Consider the following 27,292-nt stretch of genomic DNA (forward strand, 5'->3'; position numbering starts at 1 on the left):
TGTTTTCCTTAAAAAAAGTGCAGATGTAAACGCCGTATAGATAAACCGTGGTTTAATAATGATTTACGAAAATTGTGTAATAAGAAATATGTTTTATATAAAAGAAATACATTAAAAAATCCAACAATTTATAGAGAAAAGGTGTATAAGCAATTTCATAATAAAGTGAATAATGAGATTAAGCGTGTTAAGAATGATTTTTTTAAGAACAGGTTTTGGGAGGTTAAGTTTGATATTCAAAAAACTTGGAAACTTATTAGTAAGGCTGTGGGTAAAAGGAATGTACAACCTAGTATTGATTTTCTTATGGTAGATGATAGGAAAGTTGAAAATGGTAAAGAAATTGCTCAAGTTTTTAATGATCATTTTGTTAATGTAGGTTTGTATTTGAAGAATACAATTCAAGTCTGTACCAATGATAATTATACTCAATTTGTAAAGAAAAATGAGAATACAGCATTTTTTAACCCTGTTACCCCAGGAGAAGTTGTAAAAATTGTATGTAATTGTGACAACGGTTCAAGTTTCGGTTATGATGACATTGATATAGCTCTTGTAAAAAAAGTAATACATGTAATATGTTATCCTTTATGTGACATTTTTAATTGTGTTTTATCCTCTGGTATTTTTCCAATTTAACTTCAAGTTGCCAAAGTTATACCAGTTTTTAAAAGTGGTCCAAGTCATGATGTTAATAACTCTGTGTCACCTGTTTTTTCTAAAATTCTTGAGAAATGTATATATGATAGATTTCTGTTATTTTTAGACAAATATAATATAACACCATGTCAATATGGATTTCGTTCTGGGCACTCCCCGTCCTATGCTTTGATTAACCTTATTTCAAAAGTAACTAATGCACTTAATTCTCATCAAACAATAATTGGTTTGTTTTAAGACTTAAGCAAGTCTTTTGATTCTTTAGATCATTCTATTTTATTTGATAAGTTATGGTATCCGAGGTAATTTTTTAAAATTATTTTCAAATTATTTGGATAATATACCAGTATGTTTATGTTTGATGATACATTTGTAATACTAATATTTTATTGTTACGTTTTAATGAAGAGATTCAAAAAATTCATGACTGGCTTCTTATGAATAAATTAGTTTTGAATGTGAAGAAAACTCAATGTATGATTTTTACTAATAAGAAAATTGTTATACAGAATTCAGCAATTTATATGAATAACAATCTTATAAAAATTACGAGTTCATTGTCATTTCTTGGTGTCATTATTGATGATAAATTATCTTGGCATAAACATATTGATTCAGTCTGTAATAAGATTTCTGAATGTATCGGTATTTTATACAAATTACAATATTTTCCTCAGTATTTTATTTATGATTTATAATGCTATTATATTAAGTCAACTTCAATATAGTAACATTGCTTTGGCAAATACATCAAATTATTCTATGGTCAGACTTTTCCGTCTGCAGAAGAAAGCAGTAAGAATTATATGTCATGCCAATTATCTTGCCTCCACTAAACCTCTTTTTATGAAATGTAATATTTTAGATATTTTTGAATTGAACAATGATAATATTGGTGTATTTATGTTTTAAAAATTGCATTCCCCCAAGTCTTTCTTCCTTGTTTCAGTTAATAGTGTTATTCACTCGTATTGTTTGAGAAATCCTCAGAATTATCATTTACCTCTTAATAAAGTAAATGTTGGTTTATATTCTGTTTTGTGTAGAGGGCCATTAATTTGGAATAATTTGCCACAGGCAATTAAAATGAGTCCATCTTTAAATGTTTTTAAACGAAGATTTAAATTATTCTTATTGGAAAAAGAAAAGTAATCTACGCATTCGGGTATTACTCTGTGTTTGTTTGTTGTTTGTTTGTTTTTTGTCTTTTTATATGTCTATTGTAGAACATGTATTTTTAATTACTTTGGTTTTAATTTCTATGCACATTTATTTGTTCGACTTAATATGACTTTTAGTATAAATGCTTTTGTTATGGTGGTAGCTGCTTATAAAACTTTGTTTTCCTTGCTGTCTCCACATTCTGTTACATTTTTATTGTCTATTTGAATTTATTTATATACCTTGTTTGAATGTTTTTTATCTGTTTGAATGAAATAAAAGCGAATTGAAAGAGACATAGCAATCCTCTGTATGCCACAGTGAGTGCATAGATGTGGCAGCCCATTGTGCACGTACGCTTGCACGATTGTTATAGTGAAGAATGGTTAGAGATTTGGTAAAGCTGGGACATTCTCTGCCCACTGGGGTACGTTCCAAAACCACAAATACCACTGGTCAGCAGAAATGTGCATCAAAGCATACACTCATAGGTAACCGTCGACTCCAGTCAAGATTCTTTGGCTGTGTGTACGTAAATAGAGATCAGTGATAAAACTGTACACAATTTGTTACATTGATTCTCTAATGCTATACTCGAGCTGGCCCAGCCTTCCCACTCCATGATATACCCACACGACCAGATCTTTTATCAATACGTGTAGCTCTGTTTCGCACATAGATCCCTCTTGTTGAGCTCGGCCTGACGCTGCACAGGAACAAGATGTCTGATGACCTTCGACCCTTCCAGCATAAGATGGAGGCGCAGTTCCAGAAGAGGAGGCAGATCGTGGAGGAGCGATATGGCAAGAAGGTTGGCAGAGATATGGGGAGAGGAGTGTGCAGCAGGAAGGAGAGAAGAGAGGAAGATGGAAAGGAATAGACATTAAGGGTGAAAGAATGAATGTAGGGATGGAAGACACACCATTGGAGAGATCGGAAGAAGATGGGATAGAATAGAGATGAGTGGTGGAAGGATGAATGTAGGGATGGAAGACACACCATTGGAGAGATTAGAAGAAGATGGGATAGAATAGACATGAGTGGTGGAAGGATAAATGTAAGGATGGAAGATACACCATTGGAGAGATCGGAAGAAGATGGGATAGAATAGACATGAGTGGTGGAAGGATAAATGTAGGGATGGAAGATACACCATTGGAGAGATCGGAAGAAGATGGGATAGAATAGAGATGAGTGGTAGAAGGATAAATGTAGGGATGGAAGATACACCATTGGAGAGATCGGAAGAAGATGGGATTAGAATAGACATGAGTGGTAGAAGGATAAATGTAGGGATGGAAGATACACCATTGGAGAGATTAGAAGAAAATGGGATAGAATAGACATGAGTGGTGGAAGGATGAATGTACGGATGGAAGACGCACCATTGGAGAGATCGGAAGAAGATGGGATAGAATAGACATGAGTGGTGGAAAGATGAATGTAGGGATGGAAGACACACCATTGGAGAGATTAGAAGAAGATGGGATAGAATAGACATGAGTGGTGGAAAGATGAATTAGGATGGAAGACACATCATTGGAGAGATTAGAGAAGATGGGATAGAATAGACATGAGTGGTGGAAGATGAATGTAGGGATGGAAGACACGCCATTGGAGAGATTAGAAGAAGATGGGATAGAATAGACATGAGTGGTGGAAAGATGAATGTAGGGATGGAAGACACACCATTGGAGAGATTAGAAGAAGATGGGATAGAATAGACATGAGTGGTGGAAAGATGAATGTAGGGATGGAAGACACACCATTGGAGAGATTAGAAGAAGATGGGATAGAATAGACATGAGTGGTGGAAGGATGAATGTAGGATGGAAGACACACCATTGGAGAGATTAGAAGAAAATGGGATAGAATAGACATGAGTGGTAGAAGATGAATGTAGGGATGGAAGACACACCATTGGAGAGATTAGAAGAAGATGGGATAGAATAGACATGAGTGGTGGAAAGATGAATGTAGGGATGGAAGACACACCATTGGAGAGATTAGAAGAAGATGGGATAGAATAGACATGAGTGGTGGAAAGATGAATGTAGGGATGGAAGACACACCATTGGAGAGATTAGAAGAAGATGGGATAGAATAGACATGAGTGGTGGAAAGATGAATGTAGGGATGGAAGACACACCATTGGAGAGATTAGAAGAAGATGGGATAGAATAGACATGAGTGGTGGAAAGATGAATGTAGGGATGGAAGACACACCATTGGAGAGATTAGAAGAAGATGGGATAGAATGACATGAGTGGTGGAAAGATGAATGTAGGGATGGAAGACACACCATTGGAGAGATTAGAAGAAGATGGGATAGAATAGACATGAGTGGTGGAAAGATGAATGTAGGGATGGAAGACACACCATTGGAGAGATTAGAAGAAGATGGGATAGAATAGACATGAGTGGTGGAAAGATGAATGTAGGGATGGAAGATACACCATTGGAGAGATAGGAGAAAAGGGGTAGAATGATGTAGTGCTTGATGGGATGTATCAGAGGTTGAAAAGAGGATTATCTGAACATTGGAAAGATGGGACAGAACGGGGGGGGGGGGGGGGGGGGGGGGGGGCTAATGTACATTTCATTTTGTCAAAATAAGTAAATTGTAGTGCTTGGTGGGATGTATCAGAGGTTGAAAAGAGGATTATCTGAATATTGGAAAGATGGGACAGAACAGGGGGGAGGGGCTTAATGTACATTTTCATTTTTACAAAATAAGTAAATTGTAGTGCTTGGTGGGATGTATCAGAGGTTGAAAAGAGGATTATCTGAATATTGGAAAGATGGGACAGAACAGGGGGGGGGGGGGGCCTTAATGTACATTTCATTTTTGTCAAAATAAGTAAATTTCAGCTTAAAGGGGATGATGTGAGAAATGGAGAAGAATGAATAAAATGATAAATGATGTGGAGGGATGAGGAAGGGAGATATCATCATCATTACTCTCATTCTTGGATTTTGAGAGATGGAGAAAAGACTTTCTGCAGCTTAATATTCACATTGACCTTTGCCCTTCTTTTATTGCACAGTTGATAGAGAATTTTGCCCTGACACCAAACGACAAGCTGATCCAATCTTTCGCCAGGCGACATTCGCGAGGCCAGACATATTCAGGGCGCCCTCTCTCTGTCACGTCCACCTCTTCCACCTCATCCGACACGCAGGCTCGCGGAGCAGCATCATCTCAAATCCAGAGAAAGAGTAAGTCTTAGAGAGAAAAAGGCACTGTCCCAATGCCAGGCCAAGTTAGTATATAAATGCCATGCAATAACTCTGCAGTTTCACCCGAGGATAAATGCATGAATGCCTCGCCTCAGCAGTTTGTTACTACCCCGCAGTGACACTAGATACAGTGGCCTTTGCAAATCCTAATTGTTCCCAACTTTGATTTGCTATGTGGAATTTAGTTTCGGAGCAACCTATGTAAGATTACTGCTCTAAATGTTCAGCATTGAGCAGTGGAGAGTGAAAATTGTGCCTAGGTATGCTGTATATCCCTAGAGATGCCATGATGTACAGTGATCTACTCCATCAGGTGAATTTGACTTCTGACCCTTAATCATATATTGGATATATTTTAGTTCTTTTATATGAGTTGACATTCTTAACTACAGTCAAATGTGTAACCTTGTCCCTCCCCTTATATACACATTTACCTTCAATGTATGGCAAATAAGGGCTGCATGATATATATATATAAACAAAAGTGAGAAAGCTTCATTGTGTTTTTCCCCTGAGTGAATAGTGAATATCTGAGAGTCACTGCTAAGCATACAGCCATAGGACTTAATACAATGGAAGTGTCAAACAGAGTCTTACCCTTCACCCAGCCCCCCCCCCCCCCCCCCCCGTCCTTGCCCTATGCATTACGACACAAGCTGCATACATTGTTCTTGCTGTTATATTGTATGAAATCAATTCTTGCCTTGTTTGCTGGATTACAAAGCTGCTTGCCCCTTTATTTTGTTTTAATTTGTCTGTTGTTGTTGTTTTCCAGTTGCTCTGAAAACTGCACAGAAAACTGTAGCTCTTTGACACAATGATATTGTGACTACTGTAGCATTCAAAGCCTATTGATGTGAGTGTGGGCACAAAACAGCTGTGTAAGATTCAAACCGCTGATAACTACTGGTATGCACCTCCATGTACCCCAATGTTGTACACTGCACGGCTTGGGGGGAAAAGGTCTATTTACTCTGAAACATGTCTTGAAATACTTTGAATATAGAATTCTTTATCACTCTCCGCACCCTGGGCACCGTTTCATGAAAGTTGTCAGCCCTGACAAGTTGTCAGTTTCTGACAATCACCATGGAAACAGTCAGTGACCGCAGCTTCTCTGCCAATTAAAACCAGGGATTTTACTGAAATTGTCAGAGACTGACAGCTTTCTATCAGGGCTGATAACTTTGATGAAACCATGCCCAGATGAATCAGTCTGCTACCCCAGTCCTCTTCCTGTGCACAGTTTCCACAGGGTGGTGGGCTTTCCTTCAAATCAATGAAGAGCACAAATTGTATGTAATGTCACATTCTCTGGGGAGCAACATCTGTACTTCAATATCAAGTACCCCTCATCCCCAGTTTGCATCCCACAAATATTTTGTACAAGTGTGTATGTTGTATGGATGAAATACATTTTCCAGAAGGTGAATATTTTTAGTGTGTTTTGGTTACAAACTATTATTTTTTTTTAATTGCATTATGCAAGACTTTGAAATGTTGTGTATTTATTTGTGCATTGTTGCCAACAAGTTTTGATGTGACCATTTTCAGTTTGCATGAAGTTGAGTGATTTGCATTTTTTTAAATTCAGTATGTTAGAGAATACTTTAATATAGTAAGGTATAATCAAATGACTAAAACATTGGTGAAAAGCAATTATATTTCCAACCTTTACACATTAAACAAAAACATATTGGAAGCTTTGCACTGCTGGCAACTCAACAAAATTAACATTGCTGCAGCATTTTATGAATCAAATACAAATAGTTATCGTCCTGTAAAATAGGTCTTCTATAAGTCTCAAGACCCAACCCTCCTTTAATGTTTGGATGGAGGTTGAACAAGGACCCTGCACGCATCCTTTCGAGTGGGGCCATGTAACCCTAATGCATGCATTGTCTTTTATCAGCTTTCTGAGTGTGCAGCAGAAACTCACAAATAAGCACCGGTCGTTGTCGTAAGTATCTCGCAGAGACAAGGTGGCCGTCTTTCTCTCACAAATTTATCTTCATCGATATTAACAAGATTACATCCATCCATGTCTTGTGAAATTTGTAGCACGTGTTCATTATCTTCTACACCAAAGACCAAAGACTTATGTATGAAAGACCAACACTCATTTATGCTTCCTCAGTGTAATGGAGCACGTTTATAATTAGATTAGATTGAAAGAAGAGGGATATCAATTGTATGCCTTTTAGCAGCATCCTTTTCCCTGGACTAAATGAATTCATATTTCTCTCGTGACTAGGGTCATGTAGTATTTGGGAAACCTTTGTGTGTTTCGGTCTACAAAATTTGTCACATTTCAATATTTATAAATAAGCAACTTTGTAGATCAATCTTTCTTTGTTTAGTTTAGATTCTCATCTTTTTCTTCTTTTTTTTCTGTTACTGACTTTATTTACAGCAAGCAATAAACAATGATGCGGGTGTTTTTCTTTGCATGTATTGATGTATTTCCCTCAGGGATATCAATTTGGAATCTATATATCATAAGAGTAGGAATTAAAATGAAAACTTTCTACTGACTGTATTTGAATAGACAAACAAAAGTACCTACAATGATTGTGCACCCTAATCAATTACAGGTAAATGAGACAAAATTGGAAAGGATTCTTTACTTGTATGGAAATTGTATAAAAGTTTCCCTTTCCAAAACCAATCAGTACACTTGGATTAAGAATACACCAAGCAAGTGAGACTATATCGTGATTGTAAGGATATTTCAGTCCCAAATGTTCCTGTTTACATGTATCTGACAATGTCTAGTCTACAGTGTAACCTAGTATACATGATAGAAACAAACTTTTAGGGAATCCCCCTCCCCATGATAGAGGAAATGCTTAGATATCTAAAGCATAAAACAAAACAAAACATAAAAATCTTTGTAGATGGACTCCCTATATATCTGCTGGTACAGCTCATGTGTCAAGGAAATCAATTTTACAAGAGTTTGTGTCTTTATAACCATTTTCTTGTTACAGTTTCTGATTTATTCTTTTGGCTTCTATACCTATATTTACTACTAAAATTGATTATTATTCTATCATTATCATTATTACTTTTATACTTCTTTTTTTTTTTTTTATAGATTGGCCATTAATCCTGATAGAGCAATAGCATTACTTTGTTTATTTATCTTGATATTTTGATGTCACATCTGAAGTATGTCTTTTGGGTGTTGGTCTGTGGCCTGTTCCCCTTGATATCATTTCATACACACATTATTCACACGTTTTATTTGCAAACACATACATTATCAGCTTTGTTGTAACTACTGTTTGTAACTAATATGTTATAGGATGGTTTGCAGTCCTGTATTAGTGTGTGTCTGCAAAACAAAGGGTTGTTCTGATCCCTTAACCTGAAAATGCATAGTAAGACGGATGTTTGGAACAGTTGTTCTTCATGAATGATCCAGCTGAACTGTAGATGAGTAGTCTAGTCTTTAACATTATTCAGAAGAAAAAAAAAAAGGAAAATTTGATGGATGTGCAGATAATCCTTTCTTTTTTAACATTGACTTCATACTATTATTGCTTGTACAAGCTCATTAACTGGGCCAGTTTTTGTAAGGGTGATTAATCTCCAAATACACTTGATATGCCTGTATGAACAAGAGTTAGATTCATGGTTCTTATCCTAACTCTGGAAATACCAAAGTTATATATCCACATTACCATAATGAATATTATTTCCCTGCCTTGTAGAATATATGTGTGCGTGTACATGTAGATGACTGCATGCCTCTTAGAGAAAGCTATCTATATATATGACATATTGTAGCATTAGAATGTATACTCCAATGATTACACATGTAGTTTATACTCATGTGCATGTATCACATTCATTCACTGAATGCAATCGTATTCATATAAGCAGTAGACGACAGCATGAATCTTGTAGATAGTGGAGACTTCACAATTTAAAACCAGATGTATGTAAATCATGCACATAAAGGTAATATGAGCTGTATATCATATGTGCGCTTATATCCATCGACATTCCTCATAGCGATAACAAGTGATATTAGAATTTTAGCCACCTGTGGAAAGATTAGAAAATACAGTGTTCACTGTGCTTGGCCTACTATGACAGGGTTCCAAGTCATCTGTAAATAGACCCTGTCAATACATGCCTAACTTCTTCTTCCACTCCCAGAAATATCAGCTTGCCAACAATGGCCTTATTACAAAGGCAACTCTCTTTGTCGTGAGTATTTCCCTGGAAACCTGCAAAACATTGGTTTCATTTTTCTCTTGAAAATCCAAAATGATCTTTTTTGTGTGACTTGCAGCAAATTTTCATTCCAAGATCACAGCACACAGCATATGGTGCTTCTTCTTCATTGTCCCAGTCTTGTCAAAGCTTAAAGTTTCTGTCACAGTGAAATGTGCTTTTCAACCATGCTTTCAATTGAACATGCATATGGAAAGGATGGTTCCTCACAGATGACTCAAGAACTATGTACTATCACAGCACATGAAAGTGAAATAATTCACATCCATGCTCAAGACCTGAGATTGTTGGGGACATCTGAAACTAATTTGTTCACCAGCATAATATGAAGCAGCCTCAAAATAGTTCAGGTGAAGAAAGTAGGAAGTAGTGACATTACACTTCTAAACCACATACCACTGCTAATTTAAATACACTGTATTCTTTTCTATCTTTAATATTGCTTTTCTCACCGATTCTTGGTGATGTGTTATGGTTATTCAATTTCACTTATAATAGATGGATTTTTTTTTTAGAAACTCAGTGAATAGGTACAGAAAAAGCTTTAATGGCAAGTACACACATAACATTCAATCATCTTTAGAACGTATGGTAGTTATTGTTGTCTCGCTGAAAAGTATATATATGTACTTTAAAGATTAACAAGCTTGATTGCTATCAAGGTACAGCTGATATTGTTCGACTGACCCAGTTTTTTCATACATTTTCTGTTGTGGCCTCTGATAAACATATTCTCTTCCATGAGAATAATGATTGGAACTTGGTAGTAAGTCTGTCTGAGCATTTTAGTATGTTTAATGCAATTATAATTTTGTACCTCCCATTATTCAGTGGAAGAAGTACAATTGTAGCGCACTTGAAATTGGTATGCATTAGTGTGAAGGGTACACTGCTACATCCATTTTCATCTTGCTCAAGTCTTTGGTAACTATGTCTGGCATTTGCACTGAAAGTAATTCTGAAAGTCAAAGTGCCAAGAGATGTAGTGCATACACCGATATGAATATCAGGATGATTGATGGATATGAAAGTTTCAGCTTTGCAAAAAGAATCACCAGGTATTTCAAATTCTTGAAGTTGATTTTTTGCCTTTTGCAAAAATGTGCTTTGAAAAATCAATGTGTAGGGAAGAAGATGGAGAGATCCTAATATGCAAGATCAGAAGGAAATTTCATAATTCTCTTGCCAACTGAGTCAGGTGCATACTTTATTTATTGGTTTTTTTTTTTATTCTTTATTTATTTATTTATTTAGTTAGTTAGTTAGTTAGTTAGTTAGTTAGTTAGTTAGTTAGTTAGTTAGTTAGTTACAGTAGTTAATTATTTATTCATTTATTTATTTATTTATTTATTTGTTTATTTGTTTATTTACTTTTGGCTTTTTATGTGGACTCTCACATGCAGACAGGACATATCTCATTGCCAGACTCTTGCTGGCCATCCTTTTCAAATGATATATCAACAACCACTACAGTCCCTGCTGAGATGTTTTCATTTCCAAAATTGTCTTTGTAAATCATAGTTTGCCTTACACAACTAGTGCTGTCTTATAACATATCAGGCATCTCTCTGAGTACTTTTTATTTTCTAAAATAATGAGATTAAAATGATACCTAGTGTTCACAGTTTACAATACATTTCTTAATTACTAGTACAGCTGGTGCTGTTGGTAATGTTTGGAGTCAAATCTTACAAAGTTGTGATAAAACAAACATCATTATTTCTTACACTCCTTTAAAATTGAGAGACAACGCCCACTACAATCGTGAGAAATGTTTACAATGTCATATGGGAGAGGAGGGCAGGAAAGTGTGGTGACTGGAGTCTCCTCAAATTAATGTATATTTGGCACATGTTATTCAGAGTTTGATTTCATCTTAGATATTTAACAACATTCTCCTACCATTACATGTTACCTGGCACACTTCATAGCATGTTACTTTCTTTGTGTCATATATTATACATTTGTGCTGTACAGACCTGTAAGTGTGCCTTTTCATAGTGATTCATCCACTGGTTACATATTGCACTGTTTGCACTGTGAATTTGACACACCGTGTACCTTGACGGATTTTCACATACAGCATTGTTGTTACGCAAACACCAACCCTATGTTTCCAGACATTCTTCATTCTTTGCCTATCTGTAGAGATTTTCAAATCTCATGGGAAGCAGGAAATGTTGTATTGTCAAGTTTAATTTATACAATACCAACTTTTGGAAAGTAATTCAGAATGCTCAACTACATTGAAGATCAAGAGGGGTTGGAGCAGTTTGCTTCCTACTAATTTCTACCATATAGACAGCCACATTTTGACTTACCCACACTTGGTCTCGCCAGTGCCTACATCATCCACCACTTCTGCACTTGATTCCAGAAATAATCATAGATTTCATCTTCTTCAAGTGTTCTCATTTTTGTGTTCCAGTGATCGTGGTCATACCACATAAGCAGGTTGCCATCCTTGTAGCTTTGTGATTATGCAGTGTGAAATTTTACTCTTGTGTGTTTTCCCATGTGTCCATTTGACCTAGCCTAGTCACAGTCATTGCTTGAGACTCTTCAGTTTTCTTCTTTTACTTAATATTTCATCTTATCACAATTAGATATGATATGATTGTGATTTTGTCAAGTGTGGTATTCACTATCACATCACTGTCATGGTATCAGATGTGACACCACAAAACAAACAAGAAGTCGCTCCCCTTCATTTTAAGTGAGGACTCAAAAAAGATGAAATGGCTCAACCAAGTCAATCTTGAGTTTTTCATATTTTCTGAAAGAGCTATCCTTCTTCTATATTATTCTTCAGTCTGGTATCTTAACATGAATGAGAAAGTGTGTTTTTGGCAGTTTTTCTACATCCCTTTTTGGGGGAAGAGTAGAATGATCAGGTATGACTTAGAGGCAGCTTTTCGTGTCTTGAAATCCTTTCCACACTTTTCAATTTCAAGTCTAATAACTTTTGAAAGGATGACGCTTCTACTTTGAAAGTTAGCATTAATCATGGGCAGAATGTGCTAATAGAACATGCTTAATTTCAGCTTAATCTGATAATCCCTTCATTGTTGTTGCTCCAGTGGTTTACATCCTGTGTTTTGTCCCTTTCATGGCACAGCTAGCATGGCCTGGTAAAGATTAAGCGCTTGAATAGACTCTTTACTTCAGAACCTCTTTTCTCAGTTCACACTTTTCCAGAGTGTATGCTTTCTTTCCAGTATTTAGGTAGGTTAGGGGAGTCCATTTGAATTGAGTTATACATCATTTTAAAGCTTAGTGTCTGCTCTTTCAGAATCTGCCCTTAACTGAAAATTCATGTGTGGCGACTTTTTGTTCGTTTTGTGGTGCAGGGTCACAAATGACAGTGACATAAGACAAAATATTCCTGAACCTTTTAAAATGTTGAGGAGTGCTAATGCAAGCTTTACCACTTGGAGTGGTGGTAATTATTCACAGTGCACGGTTTGGGTCTTAACTCATTTTGGGCCACGTTTGCATGCCCAACTCAGTTGACGGCATACCAAGTTCGCATATTTTCCTGAAATGCACAAACCTGCCTGAACCGATCGATAAATTGCCAAATGCCACAGTATAATGAAAGCTTCACTCGCGATTCCCTTCCTCTCACATGTAGCTTGTGTTGTGTGGTGACTGAATGTCAAGCGGTGTTCCCTAGGGGTTTTTTGGAGTAAATTCTAATTTTCTGTCATGGTTGTGTGTGCAAAAGTCATGCCCCCCCCCCCCCCCAGACTTGGACAATATTGTAGCTACTGGCCATTCAAAAGAAAAATAATCATTTTTACAGATTTGTCATAAAATTTACATCAAGGCAGAGCTTGGAATTTTCTCTGATACTGAGTCAGTTGCATGTGTAGCATAAAAGATTTGTAAACAAGTTACATGGATTTGAAAAAAAAAGAAATGTTTTCCCAAAGCATGCCTGCATTGTAAACTCAGAATAATGTGGCATACATGGGGTTTACACCGTGGCACATAAAGAGTTATAGGAAATTAGGTTTGTGTTAGCATAGAGATTGATTCTGAATCTAACATTCTATTTTCAGCGAGCATAATTGGGCATTCAATAAGGCTCAAAATTTGAAAGTCACATAATATGCAGCAAAATTTGCCTACAGTGTGTAGTAGGCATGCACAAAAATGTGAGCAAAATGTTGTGAGGTTTTTTATGCTCTTTATACCATAATGTAGAGGCAGTGTAGTCTTCATATCCTAATATTTCAAGCTTGTCCATGGCAATGGTAGTGGTACCCCCTACTTAGCTGTTAAGAGTGGCTTGAAACTAGAAGGGCTTGCTGAAAAAAAGAAAGAAACAAACCAACAAACAAAACAAATGGCTCCTTGCAAAGCTGTGGTCAAGAATCCAGAGTTCTGCGTAGATATGTGTTTTTTCTTGTTAGTTTTTTCTCTGCTGTGAAAGCTGACAGCTCACAGATGGGACATTGGACAGTGTACACATGTAGATGAGCAATTTACAAATAGATAGTGGGTGAATTTTGCGCTTGTTTGGAATGAAGAGATTTTAGCTGTATAGGTGTAGATTAGCCTTCCTTTGAAGTCAGTTGATGCAGGAAGCAGAGTAGGCCTTTAGTCTTCACATCACATAAAATGTTGTGCTGCAAAGACTTCTTTGAGGGATTTAAAGGTATCACTTGTCAAGTCCGTAGATTAAAGTTTAGTTATATCTCTGAGCGAAGAATGTACAATTGCAGTTCTGATTGACCTTGCTGCAGGAGACTAATACCACAGCTGTGAAGTAAAAACTTGATCAAAGCGAGTATTTTGCAGCCGATTAGATGACTGAATGTTGAAAGTATTCATAGAAATGTGTGATGTTCCCATAAAAGGGTGATTTGTTTTGCATGTTTGTATTTAAACAGTTCTTGGCTATACTACAATTTCAAATTCAAATGCAGGCCTAGTCACTACCATGTAGGGAAATCAGTGAGTGCTGTCTTGTCAAGTGGTCATTCTTTTTTCTTTTTCTTTTTTTTTTACCAAGTCACGTCCTCCTCATCCACTACTATTATGTAAATGAAATATGCCTTGCCACAGCTTGCAAAGGTCATTCACTGTTGTATCTTTGCATTCCCATCATTATGTTCCCTTGAACAACGTTCACAATCACTCCATAGTTAGTGCTACTTCAGTATTCTGGGTTTTTGGTTTTTTTTTCTTTTACCCCTGGAAAATATTGATACTAGAGGCAGCTATTGATATGTTTTATTTCTCTCTTCCTGTTTTAAACAACCCCTTTGATGACTCTTACAGCAACCAGAGCATATCCAGCAAAACGTCAGACAAGCACAAGGATAAGGGTCAGGGAAGTCCGAGTCGAAGCTCGCCGGCCAAGATCCATCGGAACAGCCGCGACCTCTCAAATGAGGACCTGGGTCTCGCAGCAAGCACACCTTCCAAAGAGGCACCCAAGCCGATCATTCTAGATGAGAAGGTGAGTTTTATTGCAAGAGAGGTAATCTGAGACCCAAGTTCACTCTCTCACTGTAAACCCATTCACACTGCCGTTGAAATAACTCAACATTAGAAATATTCTGACATTTAGGGGATATTTGGACTGCATCAATGGCCACAATCATGAATCATTCTCGGAAAAATTGCACAGCAGGGTATGATTTCTGTAACCTCACATGCAGTTTGCTGCAATGCTTTGCAAAGCACTTGATTTTTGTCGAGCCCACCGGAGGTGAGGGGAAGGGATCGCCTGTGGCGTCTGTCCGTCCGTCTGTCGTCAATAAACTTTAAGAGCCCAATGTTAAGTTTTTATGGCGCATTTCTATTATGGGTCATAACTTTTGATCCATAGGTCCGTTTGTGACTAAACTTGGATGGTAGATGTCCCTTGGGGAGTGGATGATCACCACAAGGTCAAAGGTCACAAGCAGTCATGTGTGTTTTAAAGAAGATCCCAAAAATAATGTACTATAACCATCCTATGTTAACATTTGGCAGCCCTGGGCCATTAGACATGTGCAAGTGTTCGGCCCTATTCTCTCTACAGTTTTGTTAATCTTTATATCCCATTGTGTTCTTTGGTAGCCATTGCATTAAAGTGGGCAGACTGGGTGTCGTACCAGTGACAAGGAATTAAGAAAGATACATGTATTGCAGGGCTCCACACTAACTTTTATTTTTGGTGGCCCAAAGGCAAACATCCAACCTTTTTTGGTGGCCCGAACAGGCCACCAAATTCTTCATTTCTGAAATTTTGGTGGCCCGACGTGCGTTTTTGGTGGCCCCGGGCCACCGTTAGTGTCGAGCCCTGTGTATTGAATAGATTTATGTTGATATTAAGATGTATATACCAAGATGCATTTAAAGGGGAAGGCTAGTAACTGATCAGTGGGAATCAGTGGAAATGCTGGGAGATGATTGTTCCAATCCTTATGGGATTCATTCAAGAGTTCATTGTATATCTATTGTTGTGTGAAAATGATTTGCTACAGAATGGTCTCATATTCAAGTAATGTGCAGTTTATAATGCTTCCAGGTTAGTTTCCTGGTCAGTGACGGAGCATTAATCTGCACATTACTTGAATATGAGACCGTTCTGAAGCAAATCATTTTCACACAACAATAGATATACAATGAACTCTTGAATGAATCCCATAAGGATTGGAACAATCATCTCCCAGCATTTCCACTGATTCCCACTGATCAGTTACTGGCCTTCCCCTTTAACATTGTTGTTGTTCCATGAATTGCATTCATATCAGTTCTTTTATGCATCATGGTGTCATTATTTGTTTTTTATTTTGTCCTGATAGAAGTACAGGACAAGAGAAATGATACATTTTTGTATGTACCACTTGCTTAAAGTGCAGCAGTCAAATCTGCAGAGATGTTTATTACCAAATTCACTACGTTGGTCAAAATAACCATTTGCTCTTGATAACTAGTCAAGTATTTGCATAGTAATCTACAATTTTCTGTGTGTGAAGATTAAACCCACAAAATGGCAGATAAGGTTTAGTCTCATGCACACATACTGTGGCCACATTTAGGCCTACTACAGAAATAAGGAGAGCAAAAAGAAAGACAAGAAAAAAACAAGAGTTTTAATATCCAGCTTTGTTTATTGCATGGTACCAGTGGATGTAGAAGTTCAGTAGACCCCATGCTTGATACCTTTCCTCCTTTTTGCACTGAATTCATGGCTCACCCTGATTACCCAGACTCTTCACATATATAGCATACCTTTATGGAATAAAAGTGCACTCAATCTGGATGTATGGGGCCCATCATCATAGTGGTGAGATGAAGTCACACACACTGAAACTGTAAATGTGATTTGACTGCAAAGTTTAAGTTTGAATCGTGTTCCAAAATTGAAAGTTCAATATCTGAACTGCTATGTGTTTTGATTTCAAACCCAAAGAATGTCTTCATCACACAAAGCTTTCTTTTTTCTTCTTTCTGAAGCATGTCACTGGGAATACTTGATTTGAACTTTTTGGAGTTAGATGCCCTGTTTTTGCATGCTGGAGCACACCCTAAAACATCACAGCTGATCTTCATAACACTATATATTTGCAGTGGCAAGCTTTCTTTCTTTTTACCTTTTTTTTTTTTTTGATATCTAGTTGTTCTGCATAAAATCTTGAAAAGCAAACTGTCTGGAAATTGCTGATTAGTGGAAACAGAAATTCAGTGCCAAGTGACTTTAAAACGCTATCGTGATGATGGGTCACATACTGTCAGTAGCTGATGAAGTTTGTCATATACTTAACCATACTGAGTCGAGCTTCTTAAGTTGATTGCCATCAGCGCATTATGATGTACTCTGGCCTCGACATCTTCCAGTTCACCATCCAGTTTGCAGTTGCATATGTCCCAGCTATTGATTTGCATGTTGGTTCCTTGCATTCTCAAACATGTCTGTAAATCAGTCATGACTGAAGTGATAGATGCAGTACACTGTGGAGAATTTAATGTATTCAGTGTTCAGCTTCACCACTTTTTAGCAGGGTAATTTGTATGCCACCACTCCCCCCCCCCCTTTTTTGTGTGTGTGTGTGTATGTGTGTGTGCTGTCTGTGAAGGAGCTATAGCTGAATTGGTAAACTTGTCTATGTGATCAAGTCCGGTAGTTATTATAATTGCCAGCTCCGTATGTCATGAAATTTTGTATTGCTAACTTTTTCCCGTGTCATTTTGACTTACATACCTTTCCACCTTCTAAGCTCGGGAAACGAAAGCGAAGCAAAGCTTACCAGAACCAATACAAACAGTGGAGCTATCCTCTTTCATGACTTCAGTTACTTGAGAATCACAGACACTTGCAGACAGGTTCATTACCAATATGTGTATGTTCTCAGCATTTATTAGAATGAAAATCAACAAACCTGTCTACTCTGCGTGACATAACACCCGTTTGTTATTCTATATGTCAGTATTTATTGTAGAATAAATACGTTCTTCTACCTCACGTCTATGTAGGTATACTACATTGTATCTGGGAAGAGGAAGAAAAAATAAAAAATTTCTTCTTTTGGACGGTCAAATTATGCTGCTTTCTCTCATATCACTTCCCCATTAAACAGTCCATGTTTCATTAACTCTGGCAGTTGACAAAAGAGGAAAAAAAATTGCCTACAGCCAAAACTCTTGCATGTTTTTTCTTATTGTTTTTTGCTGAACACTGTAGAAATAGCCAAGGACCACTGAAATGTATTAGTATTTGTGTGACATATTTAACACTTTTTTCTCTCTCTCTGTTAAGATTCTGAAATTTCTCAACAAAATTCATTGTAAAATTAGAAATCAAGACATAATAGTTTCTTTTCGTGACTTTATGCATCTCAACCTGAAACTTGTTAGTAAATCAACAAGTATCTTTTTTTATGTTCTTTTCTCGTCTTGTCTCCCTGTCTGTATAGAGCTACATGCCACTGTTCCAGCAGGTACTCACTCAATCTATTCATAGAACAAACACCAAAGTAGCCCTGCCCCTACCTTTTTTTTTTTTTTTTTTTTGCTTGCCGACACTCAAAGAAGCAAGAGTAGTTTCCATAGTTGCACAGGGAGGAGCCAAAAAGATTTTCAGCAATGATTGTGCATTCTCCGTGAAGACTGGTCATACAATCAGCCATTCACTACACCTTGACAAAAAAAAAAAAAAAAAAAAAAAAATCTTCTAACACTTAATAGTTTTCCAGTGTCTGCTGTTATCAAAGGTAACCTACAGAGAATAGCTGAATAAAGTGGTTTCTTAAAATGTTCATATACAATGGTTCATATACTCCTGGTTATTAGTAGTGTTGAAATGCTGGAAATATCATTGATGAATGAACCTATTGTAATGAGATCAGATAGTGAACATTAAAAAAAACAAAAATGTGTAGCAGAGATACCTCTGTACTCAGAAATAACTGGACGCTTGTGCAACTATGTGAAACAAAATGAAAGTGCATGTGTATTCCTGCTGAAGACTTCTTTCAATATAATTTTCAGTGCACTATCCCAAATTTGTCTGTGTTCGTGATATCTGTCAGTGATATTCTACTCTGTGTCTGTCTTGCTTTAGTAACATAGTGAAAGGGCTGTGTGTCTTCGGTTTCTCTGAAATTGACTGGTTTCTCAAATGGGCTTACAAGCAGTTCAGTGTTTTTGAGTGTTTGATATGAATTGCCTTGTTTGTGAATGTGTGTGTCTACTTTTAATACTATATGTTAAAAAAAAAACAACTTTGGGTAAGAGGGGGAAAATCCATTAATAGAGACATTTGTAAGGACAGACTTTTATTATGTTAAAGAGTAATCTTAATGGCAGTGATTTGCTGTAATTTGCTGACGTATTTCAAGAAGATGGGGGGGGGGGGGAGAAAAAGTAATACAGCCATAAAAAAAATTATGGGACAATTTTGCTGTCTTACCATGAACTTTACATCCACAGAAGGGAGCTGTTGTCACTCGTTTGAGTGCTGTTGGAATATTCATATATGAAATTTACCTTTTAAGTGACAAGAATCATAAAAGGAACATTGCTTCAAGTGACGTGTGCCAAATCTAGGTTGCTCTGTCTAAATAGCAGACACTTTTAAGACTTGAATGTACAGTTCTGTGCAAGTAGTATTCTTTAACAAGAAAATAGATTAGAATTTGCTCTGTAAGTATCATTACATAAGGTGCTTGCAAATTCCTTATTGGTGAGAACATTGTACATTTTATAATTTTTATTTCTTGAAAAACTGTATGATACTCAACCCCCTTACCAGTAGCTTTATTCAAATATACACAAGGTGCCATATGCACATTGGTATGTTTCAGTTTTGGGTTTAGTTTTGTTTTGGGTTTTGTTTTTTGAGGGTGGGATGGGATGGGCATTGTGTTTTGTGTTTTGGACTTTTGTAAATTGGTAGCAGCAGTCCCTCTTCCAAACAGTTGGGGTCATTTTCACTAATTTAGATGTTAAGACATGTTTAATTAAACTTTTAAAGTTTTCAGTGTTTTACGAAGTTTCACAGTGTTTGTCACCATTTTCCAGATTATGAGTTTGTTTGGGTTTTTTTTTTGTGTGTGTGTGAGGTGGGGATGGGGTAACTTTTCTCTGGTGTGGCTTTTTTGTTAAATTTACACATGACATGGCATGTTTGTTTTACACCTGCTGTAATGCTGCATTATGTGTATTGCATGTAGAAATAATGTGATGTCAGGTCAACCGCCAACCGAAAGAACTAATGTTTTAAACCTTACACACCAATTCCTGTTGAATTTGTCAGTTGAGTTAAAAAAAAAATAAACAAGAGGACTATCTGAACTTTGAGAATAAAGTTGTCCAGGAATAGAGGGATAAGAATGAGTGAAACTTTTATGGATCCTACAAGAAAGTACAATAAACTTCTCTGCATATTAATGATGCTTTGATATCTGCTGAATGGAATCCCACATTACCCTAAGTCCAAGATCTGTGGGGGGAAAGGGACAATGAATGAAAACATTTGAATGATTGGAAATAAGGAAGATTAATTCAGTTGACAATTTGAAGTTGCATTAGAAGCTCATTAATGAAGAATAGTTGGATGCAGAGATAGACATTGAAAGAGACAGGACATAAAATATGCAAAGTGTACTCTGTGGCTGCCCTGTATTATCGTCACTGCCCTATTAATCAAGCATTTTGTTGTGCATGTTCATTTTTGAAAGTTTGGAATTTTTCATTGTTGCCTTCCCTTTTTTCTTTCTGCCTTTCCCCATATGGCACTTCTTTATCCTGCTCTCAAACAAAACCTACTTTTGCATACCCTCCTATGTTTTTTGTGTAATTAAAGCCAATTGTATCAATTGCCTCTATTTGGACCAGTTTCCTGTTTTCTTTTTCCTTTTTGAGCAATAAAGGACCATAGTACATTATTTCAATTTGGCTTCCTTGTATAATGTAGTGAGCAATATCTTTGAATAGAATGCTGAATGTACCTGTTTTATTTAAAAAAAAATGAATAAAAAAGTCATCTAATCATGTTTCAAACTTTTGCTCTCCAGTACATTATTACATACTGAATACTGTAAAGCGAGATATGTTCGCAGCATGAAATTTTTACAAATTATCACTGGCATTCAGTGGATATAGTGTAGACCAGAACTTTCGCATGCATTTTAATTTTGCGAATCTTGGTTCTCTCGAAATTTGAAATGAAAATGCTCGGGAACTTTCCTTGTTTTAGAATGTACAGAGATATCACCCTTATTCTTGGATGCTCTTGCTTTTGAAATGCTACTTTCTGCTTGATTTATTGTTTCTAAAGGTCCTCAGGGAGCTAAAAGATATAAATTACAAGCTCTCTGTTAACATGATGACAATTTGACAGTTACAGGGAATTGAAAATGTGGCTTATTGTTGGTCATATGTCATTGTTGGACTTACATAGAATGAAAGAAGAAAATGTGTTTCATTTTTTCTTTTTCAATATGAAATGATTACTCAAACTAGGGAGTTTACAGTGTTGTGTAGGTGACCAATTGATAGAAGAGTTTTTGACAATAAATATTTATTCATTCACATACTTGCCAACTAGTTAGATTTTATCAGATTCAGTAAGATTTTTTACGTTAAAAATAGCAAAATCAGATTTTCTGTCAGAGAAATCAGATTTTTAAAAAATATTTAGATGTACCTCCTTTCATGTGTATTTTCTGAAGATTTGACCGAAAGTAAGATTTTTAACTTCAGTTTGCATATAAAATAAGATTTTTGCAATCCACGAGTAAGATATTTCATCTTGAAATGTTGGCAGGTATGCATTCAGATGGGAGTGTGGTAGACAATCATGCAAGTTGCGTTTGATATTGAACAGTGGCTGTTTCTTAATAGCTGTAAAGGCAAATGTTAATAGCTTTTAAACTTTTAGATAGATGTAGGAAATCCTGTATCTGTGAGGTAATAAAAGCCAAAAGCAATCTTGTAAATAGAGGTATCTTTACTAGAGGTATGTTTATTTTGTGTTTTTATTCCCCAAGTACTGTTGAATGATAGAGGCATGATGTAATTTCAATCTCTTCTTCCCCAAACTTTTGTATTGTGTGTTAGTGTGCAGGGTAGTTACACCAGTGTAATGAACAAGAAAGGATTTTTTGCTTGTTTGCATGTACCAGGTATTTTTTTTACCTTTGTTTGTCCTAAGTGCTATAAAGATTTTCCATAATTAGGTGCTGCGAGTATCCTGTTGGATTACCTTCTATATTATTATTTATTATTTTACTGCGAGAAGATGATGGGAGTATGATTGTGTTTAGAAAAGCATGTATGCTGAGCAGCTAAGTTTTCCTGATTCCAGAGGAAGTTGCCTAAAATATTGAATATCTTTTTACTAATGTCTTGACAAGAGGATGAAACAAGTTTCCTGATTTAGGATCATTTGTGTGTGTTAATGCACTGTATGCATGTGCTACAGAAATTAACCATCAAATGTGTACAGGGGGTTATCAAATGTTTTGTTGACAAATACTACCTACTGTGTCCTAATTTCCTACAAATATGCCAGGTTGAAAGAGACAAATCTCACAAACATACGTTTCGGTAGAGATCTTACCAGTACAGTGGTGGATCCAGAGGGAGGCGCACCGGACGCGCGTCCCCTCTTTATTTTTTGATAAAACAAAAGAGATAAAAGAGAAAAATTAGGGGACATGCACCCCCCTTTAAGTTTGTAAAGGCGCCTCCCCTTTACAGAATTCCTGGATCCACCCCTGCAGCACAGTTATGGAGATTGTCTCAAACTACAAGGTAGAATTCCCACACTATTTCTTGAAGTGATTGCATTGTATTGCATTAATCTGTCTCCCATCTTTGATGGAACATAAACCCTTTTCACAATTCAATATATTGAATATGAACATATTTATGTCATGGAGATAGATTATGAGTGTACAACACAACTCCTGTATACATTTGATGGGCACGATATTGTCAGTTTTGAACCAGAATACATGCATGCTATCTTCAGTCAATGGAGTTGATGCCTTTCTGGTCCCAGCCAGAGAGATGTCCCCCGAGACTGATGTATGTATGAATGTGCATGATAATTAAATTGCTTCAATGAACATGTCATCCCATGTCTGTATACCCACAAGTGAATGCATAAAATGTCTGGATGTCGTCCAAACTCTCTCTCCCACCGCCCTAACAGGGATTCTCCCTTAGAAGACGTAGAAAGCAGTCTGACAGCTCGGTAAATTCCCTTTTTGCATGCCAAGTATTCTCTGCCGCTCATATTATCTCATTTTATTTCAGTTCTTTCCCTTTAAACATGTTTCTAGGGTTATGATTACCAGTGTATCAGTTTGGTTTTTTTTTAATAGTCAAATTTATTTATTTTTTATTTTTTATCTCATACTATTCATTTGTAGTGGGTTTTAGAACTTTTTAGAAGTTAAGATGCCAGCACTATTGTGTATATGAATACAATCTAGCAAACTGCATAATTAGCCAGGTATTATATTCTATTTGTATATATGAATACAATCTTGCAAACTGCATAATTAGCCAGGTATACATTTATTTTATTTGTATATTCAGGTTCATGCTAGTGCGTAATAGTTTTTTTGCAAAGTTCTGTTACATTAGACTTAATTGGCATATTTTCTAATATTCACTTTTGTTTTTGTGCTTTGTTTGTTTTGTTTTGTTTTTAGAGCAGCTATCTGATAAATTCCTGGAGTAAGGTTGACAGCTCATGAAAGACACTGATAGGAGACAGCGATATCATAAACCCAATGTTTCAATATGAAAAGTTTGCCTGCAAAACAGGTTATGTGCCATTTTTAAACAATTTGGAGTAAGTTCATCAGATGGAGCAAAATAACACCTTTTCGATGATACCTTACTTGTTGCATAACAAAGAATAATTATTTTTGAGGTCGTGATAAAAGAACCTAATATTTTCATATTATTTTCTTCATTTTGCAGCAGCTTTTATGGCAAATACTGTATCTCAAATTAGTAAGAGTGAAGTTCAGCAATCAAACCCTTCATATAGAATTTATGCATCGGTCAATATTTTAGTATGTAAACCGGTGGTTTAAATACTAAAATAGTTCACATACTAAAACATCGCACTTTCCAACTCTGCTTTGGAGGGCAGTGAGGGTGTTTGCCTCCCCAGTCGTCCCCTATAATGATCAGCTTCATGATCCGTCAACCATTGCACAGGAACACAGTCACACTGGATGAAGGAGACATCTACCAGTAGTGGTATTTAGGATCACAAATGCATGCAAAGCCTTGACTTATACTCACAAAGATGATGTAGACATGGGTAGGGATTTAGTTCACATAACATCAGATAGTCTGGGATCATGGTCCAGTCCAAATTGAGCAAGGAGATTTGTGAGGTTGAATAAATTAAGTAGTTTCATGTGGATTTGAAAAGAAATGTGAAATCAATCGCAATACAGATCTTCAGTGTCATTTGTCATGGGAATTTTGCTTATATTTGTAGTGAGAAGTGTGTGAGATGAAACTTGACATATCTGCGTTAGATTGCTATTTATGGAAACCAAGTGACAAGGTGTGCAAGAATTTGCTTTAGCTCTGTTCAAATCCATGTGAAGCAATGTAGCTGGAAAATGTGATGCTTCTATCCTGAAAATGTCGTGTAATGTGGTTGGGCGCATAATTTGTGAATCACAAATTATCACAGATCATTGATGAATTTTAGATTTTTTAAGAGACCATGGCAAATACCAGCAAATACAAAGAGATATTGTATTTTGTTTGTTTGGGGGGATGGGATAGGAAATATCTCCTTTACATAATGTGAAGAATCAAGCTGATAACAATGTATTATGGGCAAATCTTGCAAATAAGTGCAAGGTCCAAAATAATTACTTTGAAAAACATGTCTTTCTTTTTTTCTTTGGTTTTCAGTTCAGTATATCTCATCACCAAATCAAACTCGATGTGGGCACGTCTTCTGTACATGTGTCCAAAGTACACATACACATGTATACAGCAATGTTTACAATTGTAGCACACTTCTTAAAGGACAAGTCCACCTTCATATACATGTGGATTGTGTGAATGCAGCAATATTTGTCGAACACATCAGTGAAAGTTTGGGGAAAATCGGACAATCCGTTCAAAAGTAATGAATTTTTAAAGTATCTGCACAGTCACTGCTGGATGAGAAGACTACTAGAATGTATGATGTCACATGCGTACAACATTATAAGGAAAATATAAAGAGAATTTTGCAAAATGTTACTTTTTGAAAAAAAAGTGCACATTTCCTTGACTCATCACTGACGTATGTTAAGGGTAATATCATTCCCCTTGCCTTCTGAAAGAGGGAAGTCAAGTGTTCTTTTATTATGAGAGAAAAGTAAAAATATCTTGATTTTTTCCTTATACTTTCTTTATATAGTTGTACACATATGACATCACAAGCTGAAGTTGTCTTCTCATCCAGCAGTGACTAAGCAGAAACTTCAAAAATTCATAACTTTTATACGGATTATCGAATTTTCCTCAAACTCATGCTGATATGTTGTATCAATATTGCTGCATTCACTCAATCCACATGTCTATGAAGGTGAACTTGTCCTTTAATGTAATTTTTGTATAAGCAATTAGTTGTGAGTTTGTTCTTGCAGTTTTGTATATTAGAGGTATGGGCACCTTTAAGGGATTGTTCATTACTGTCTTTTTTTTTTTAGTTTATGGAACAAACATTTTTTTTTTTCAAGTCAGCTTGAATACATGTCTGCATCCTCTTGACTATAAATTGCTCAGAAATAAAAGTGGCAGTGCTTCATGGACAGCAGCAAAACTGAGTTGCAATTAGGCCAAAAAAAAAAAATGGTTTGTTTGCCCTTCGCGACCGACCGAAAATCACGGAAATTTCGGGTCGCGTTTTTTTTTTTTTTTTTTTTTTTTTTTTTTTTGCTCTTTCAAGTTTATTTTTTTCCACAAATTTCACCTTCTACAAATTTGTGAATGGTTTTAAACCCAAAATTATCCATTTTAAGCTAGAGAAAGAATAAAAAAAGTCTAAAAATGTTTTTTTTTTTTTTTTTTCATCTCATCGACCCGTCGTAATTGTGTTCGGGCCGCGCGGGTCCACAGGCTACGTTTTACAGCATGCATTGCATGCTACAATGTAGCAACCTTTTTGGCTCACATGCGTGCACGCGCACGAAATCCAATCAATGCATGTACAAATTGTATATCATGCACTTAGTGCAGGTCTGCACACTGGCGACCAGTAGTCGCGCTAGCTTGCGCATTGGCGCTGCTCACGCACTGCCATGCCATGCATGTACAGTGTAACTGCTTTTCGTTTGCTTGCGATCGGCGGTCATGCCAGACAAGAAGCATTGATAGAATTAGAAGCGCACGCATTTCTGGGTCATTTTACTCACGATCCGATCCCGGCTTCGCAGCAGCGTGGCAGTTGACATGTTAGAACTAATTTACTTGTGTCGATTTTTAGAAAAGTAAAAACATATTCGATATTCAGCGATAGAGTAAATGGATCTGATTGCGTTCAGTTTCATTTTACACAGTCATTTCACAAATGAATATTTTCATTCGTTCAGAATGATCTCACAATGAAGATAGGCGCAAAAAGGATCACGAAATCGGCCCTTCCGTGTACTTTTTAGGAACGCATGCACAAAATGTGAAGAGATAATACTAGGGAGAAAAAAAAATCATGAAATCATCGCAGTCCCGCTTACATATTTGAGGTAGAAATCGTCCCAAAAAGGATCATGAATTCGGCCGGCCGCGTCGTACACCTTTCAAAAGCTCATGTACGAAATGCGAAGAGATTATAGAGGAGAAAAAAATAAATAAAGGACACATTTGGTACGTGCATCATAAAAGATTACAGCCGAATAAAAATTCATGAAATCAACGCAATCCCGTTGAAATTTGAGGAAACAACAGGCGCAAAAAGGATCTTGAATTCAGTCCTGCATGCCGTGTTGGTTATCAAAACGCATGCACAAATGCGGCGAGATTATCGGGAGAAAAATAAAAAACACATTTTCACCCTTCTGGTGCGTGCATTACAAAAGATTACATCCGAAGTAATCAATGAAATCGCCACAAACCCGCTGATATTTGAGGTAGAAATAAGCGCAAAAAGGAACGTGAATTCGGCCGTGTCGTATACCTTTTAAGAACGCATGTACGAAATGGGAAGAGATTAGCGGGAGAAAAATAAAGGACACATTTTCATCCCCTTTTGGCGCTTGCATCATATAGATTACAGCCGAGTAGTAATTCATGAAAATTTCGCAATCCCGTTGAAATTTGAGTAAACAATAATAGGCGCAAAAAGAATTTCGAATTCGGCCCAGCATGCAGTGTATAGTTTTGAAAACGCATGCACAAATGCGAAGAGATTATCGGGAGAAAAATAAAGAACGCATTTTCAACCCTTCTGGTGTATGTATCACAAAAGATTACAGCCGAAATAACGAAATATCGCAATCCCGCTGATATTTGA

At 36.5% G+C, this 27,292-nt stretch overlaps 1 protein-coding gene across 1 annotated transcript in view; it reads left to right on the forward strand.

Annotated features, from left to right (window-relative positions):
* The window catches only part of LOC140241716 (dedicator of cytokinesis protein 1-like), a 157,378-nt gene that overhangs the window by 122,873 nt on the left and 7,213 nt on the right, over positions 1 to 27,292 (forward strand). The window contains 7 exon segments of the mRNA XM_072321466.1: positions 2,501 to 2,632; positions 4,869 to 4,998; positions 5,001 to 5,040; positions 6,974 to 7,021; positions 14,596 to 14,776; positions 18,222 to 18,245; positions 22,967 to 23,008. Of these exon segments, the coding sequence (XP_072177567.1) occupies positions 2,501 to 2,632; positions 4,869 to 4,998; positions 5,001 to 5,040; positions 6,974 to 7,021; positions 14,596 to 14,776; positions 18,222 to 18,245; positions 22,967 to 23,008 (597 nt within the window).

Source organism: Diadema setosum, chromosome 18, assembly GCF_964275005.1.
Source record: "Diadema setosum chromosome 18, eeDiaSeto1, whole genome shotgun sequence".
Classification (NCBI taxonomy): Eukaryota; Metazoa; Echinodermata; class Echinoidea; order Diadematoida; family Diadematidae; genus Diadema; species Diadema setosum.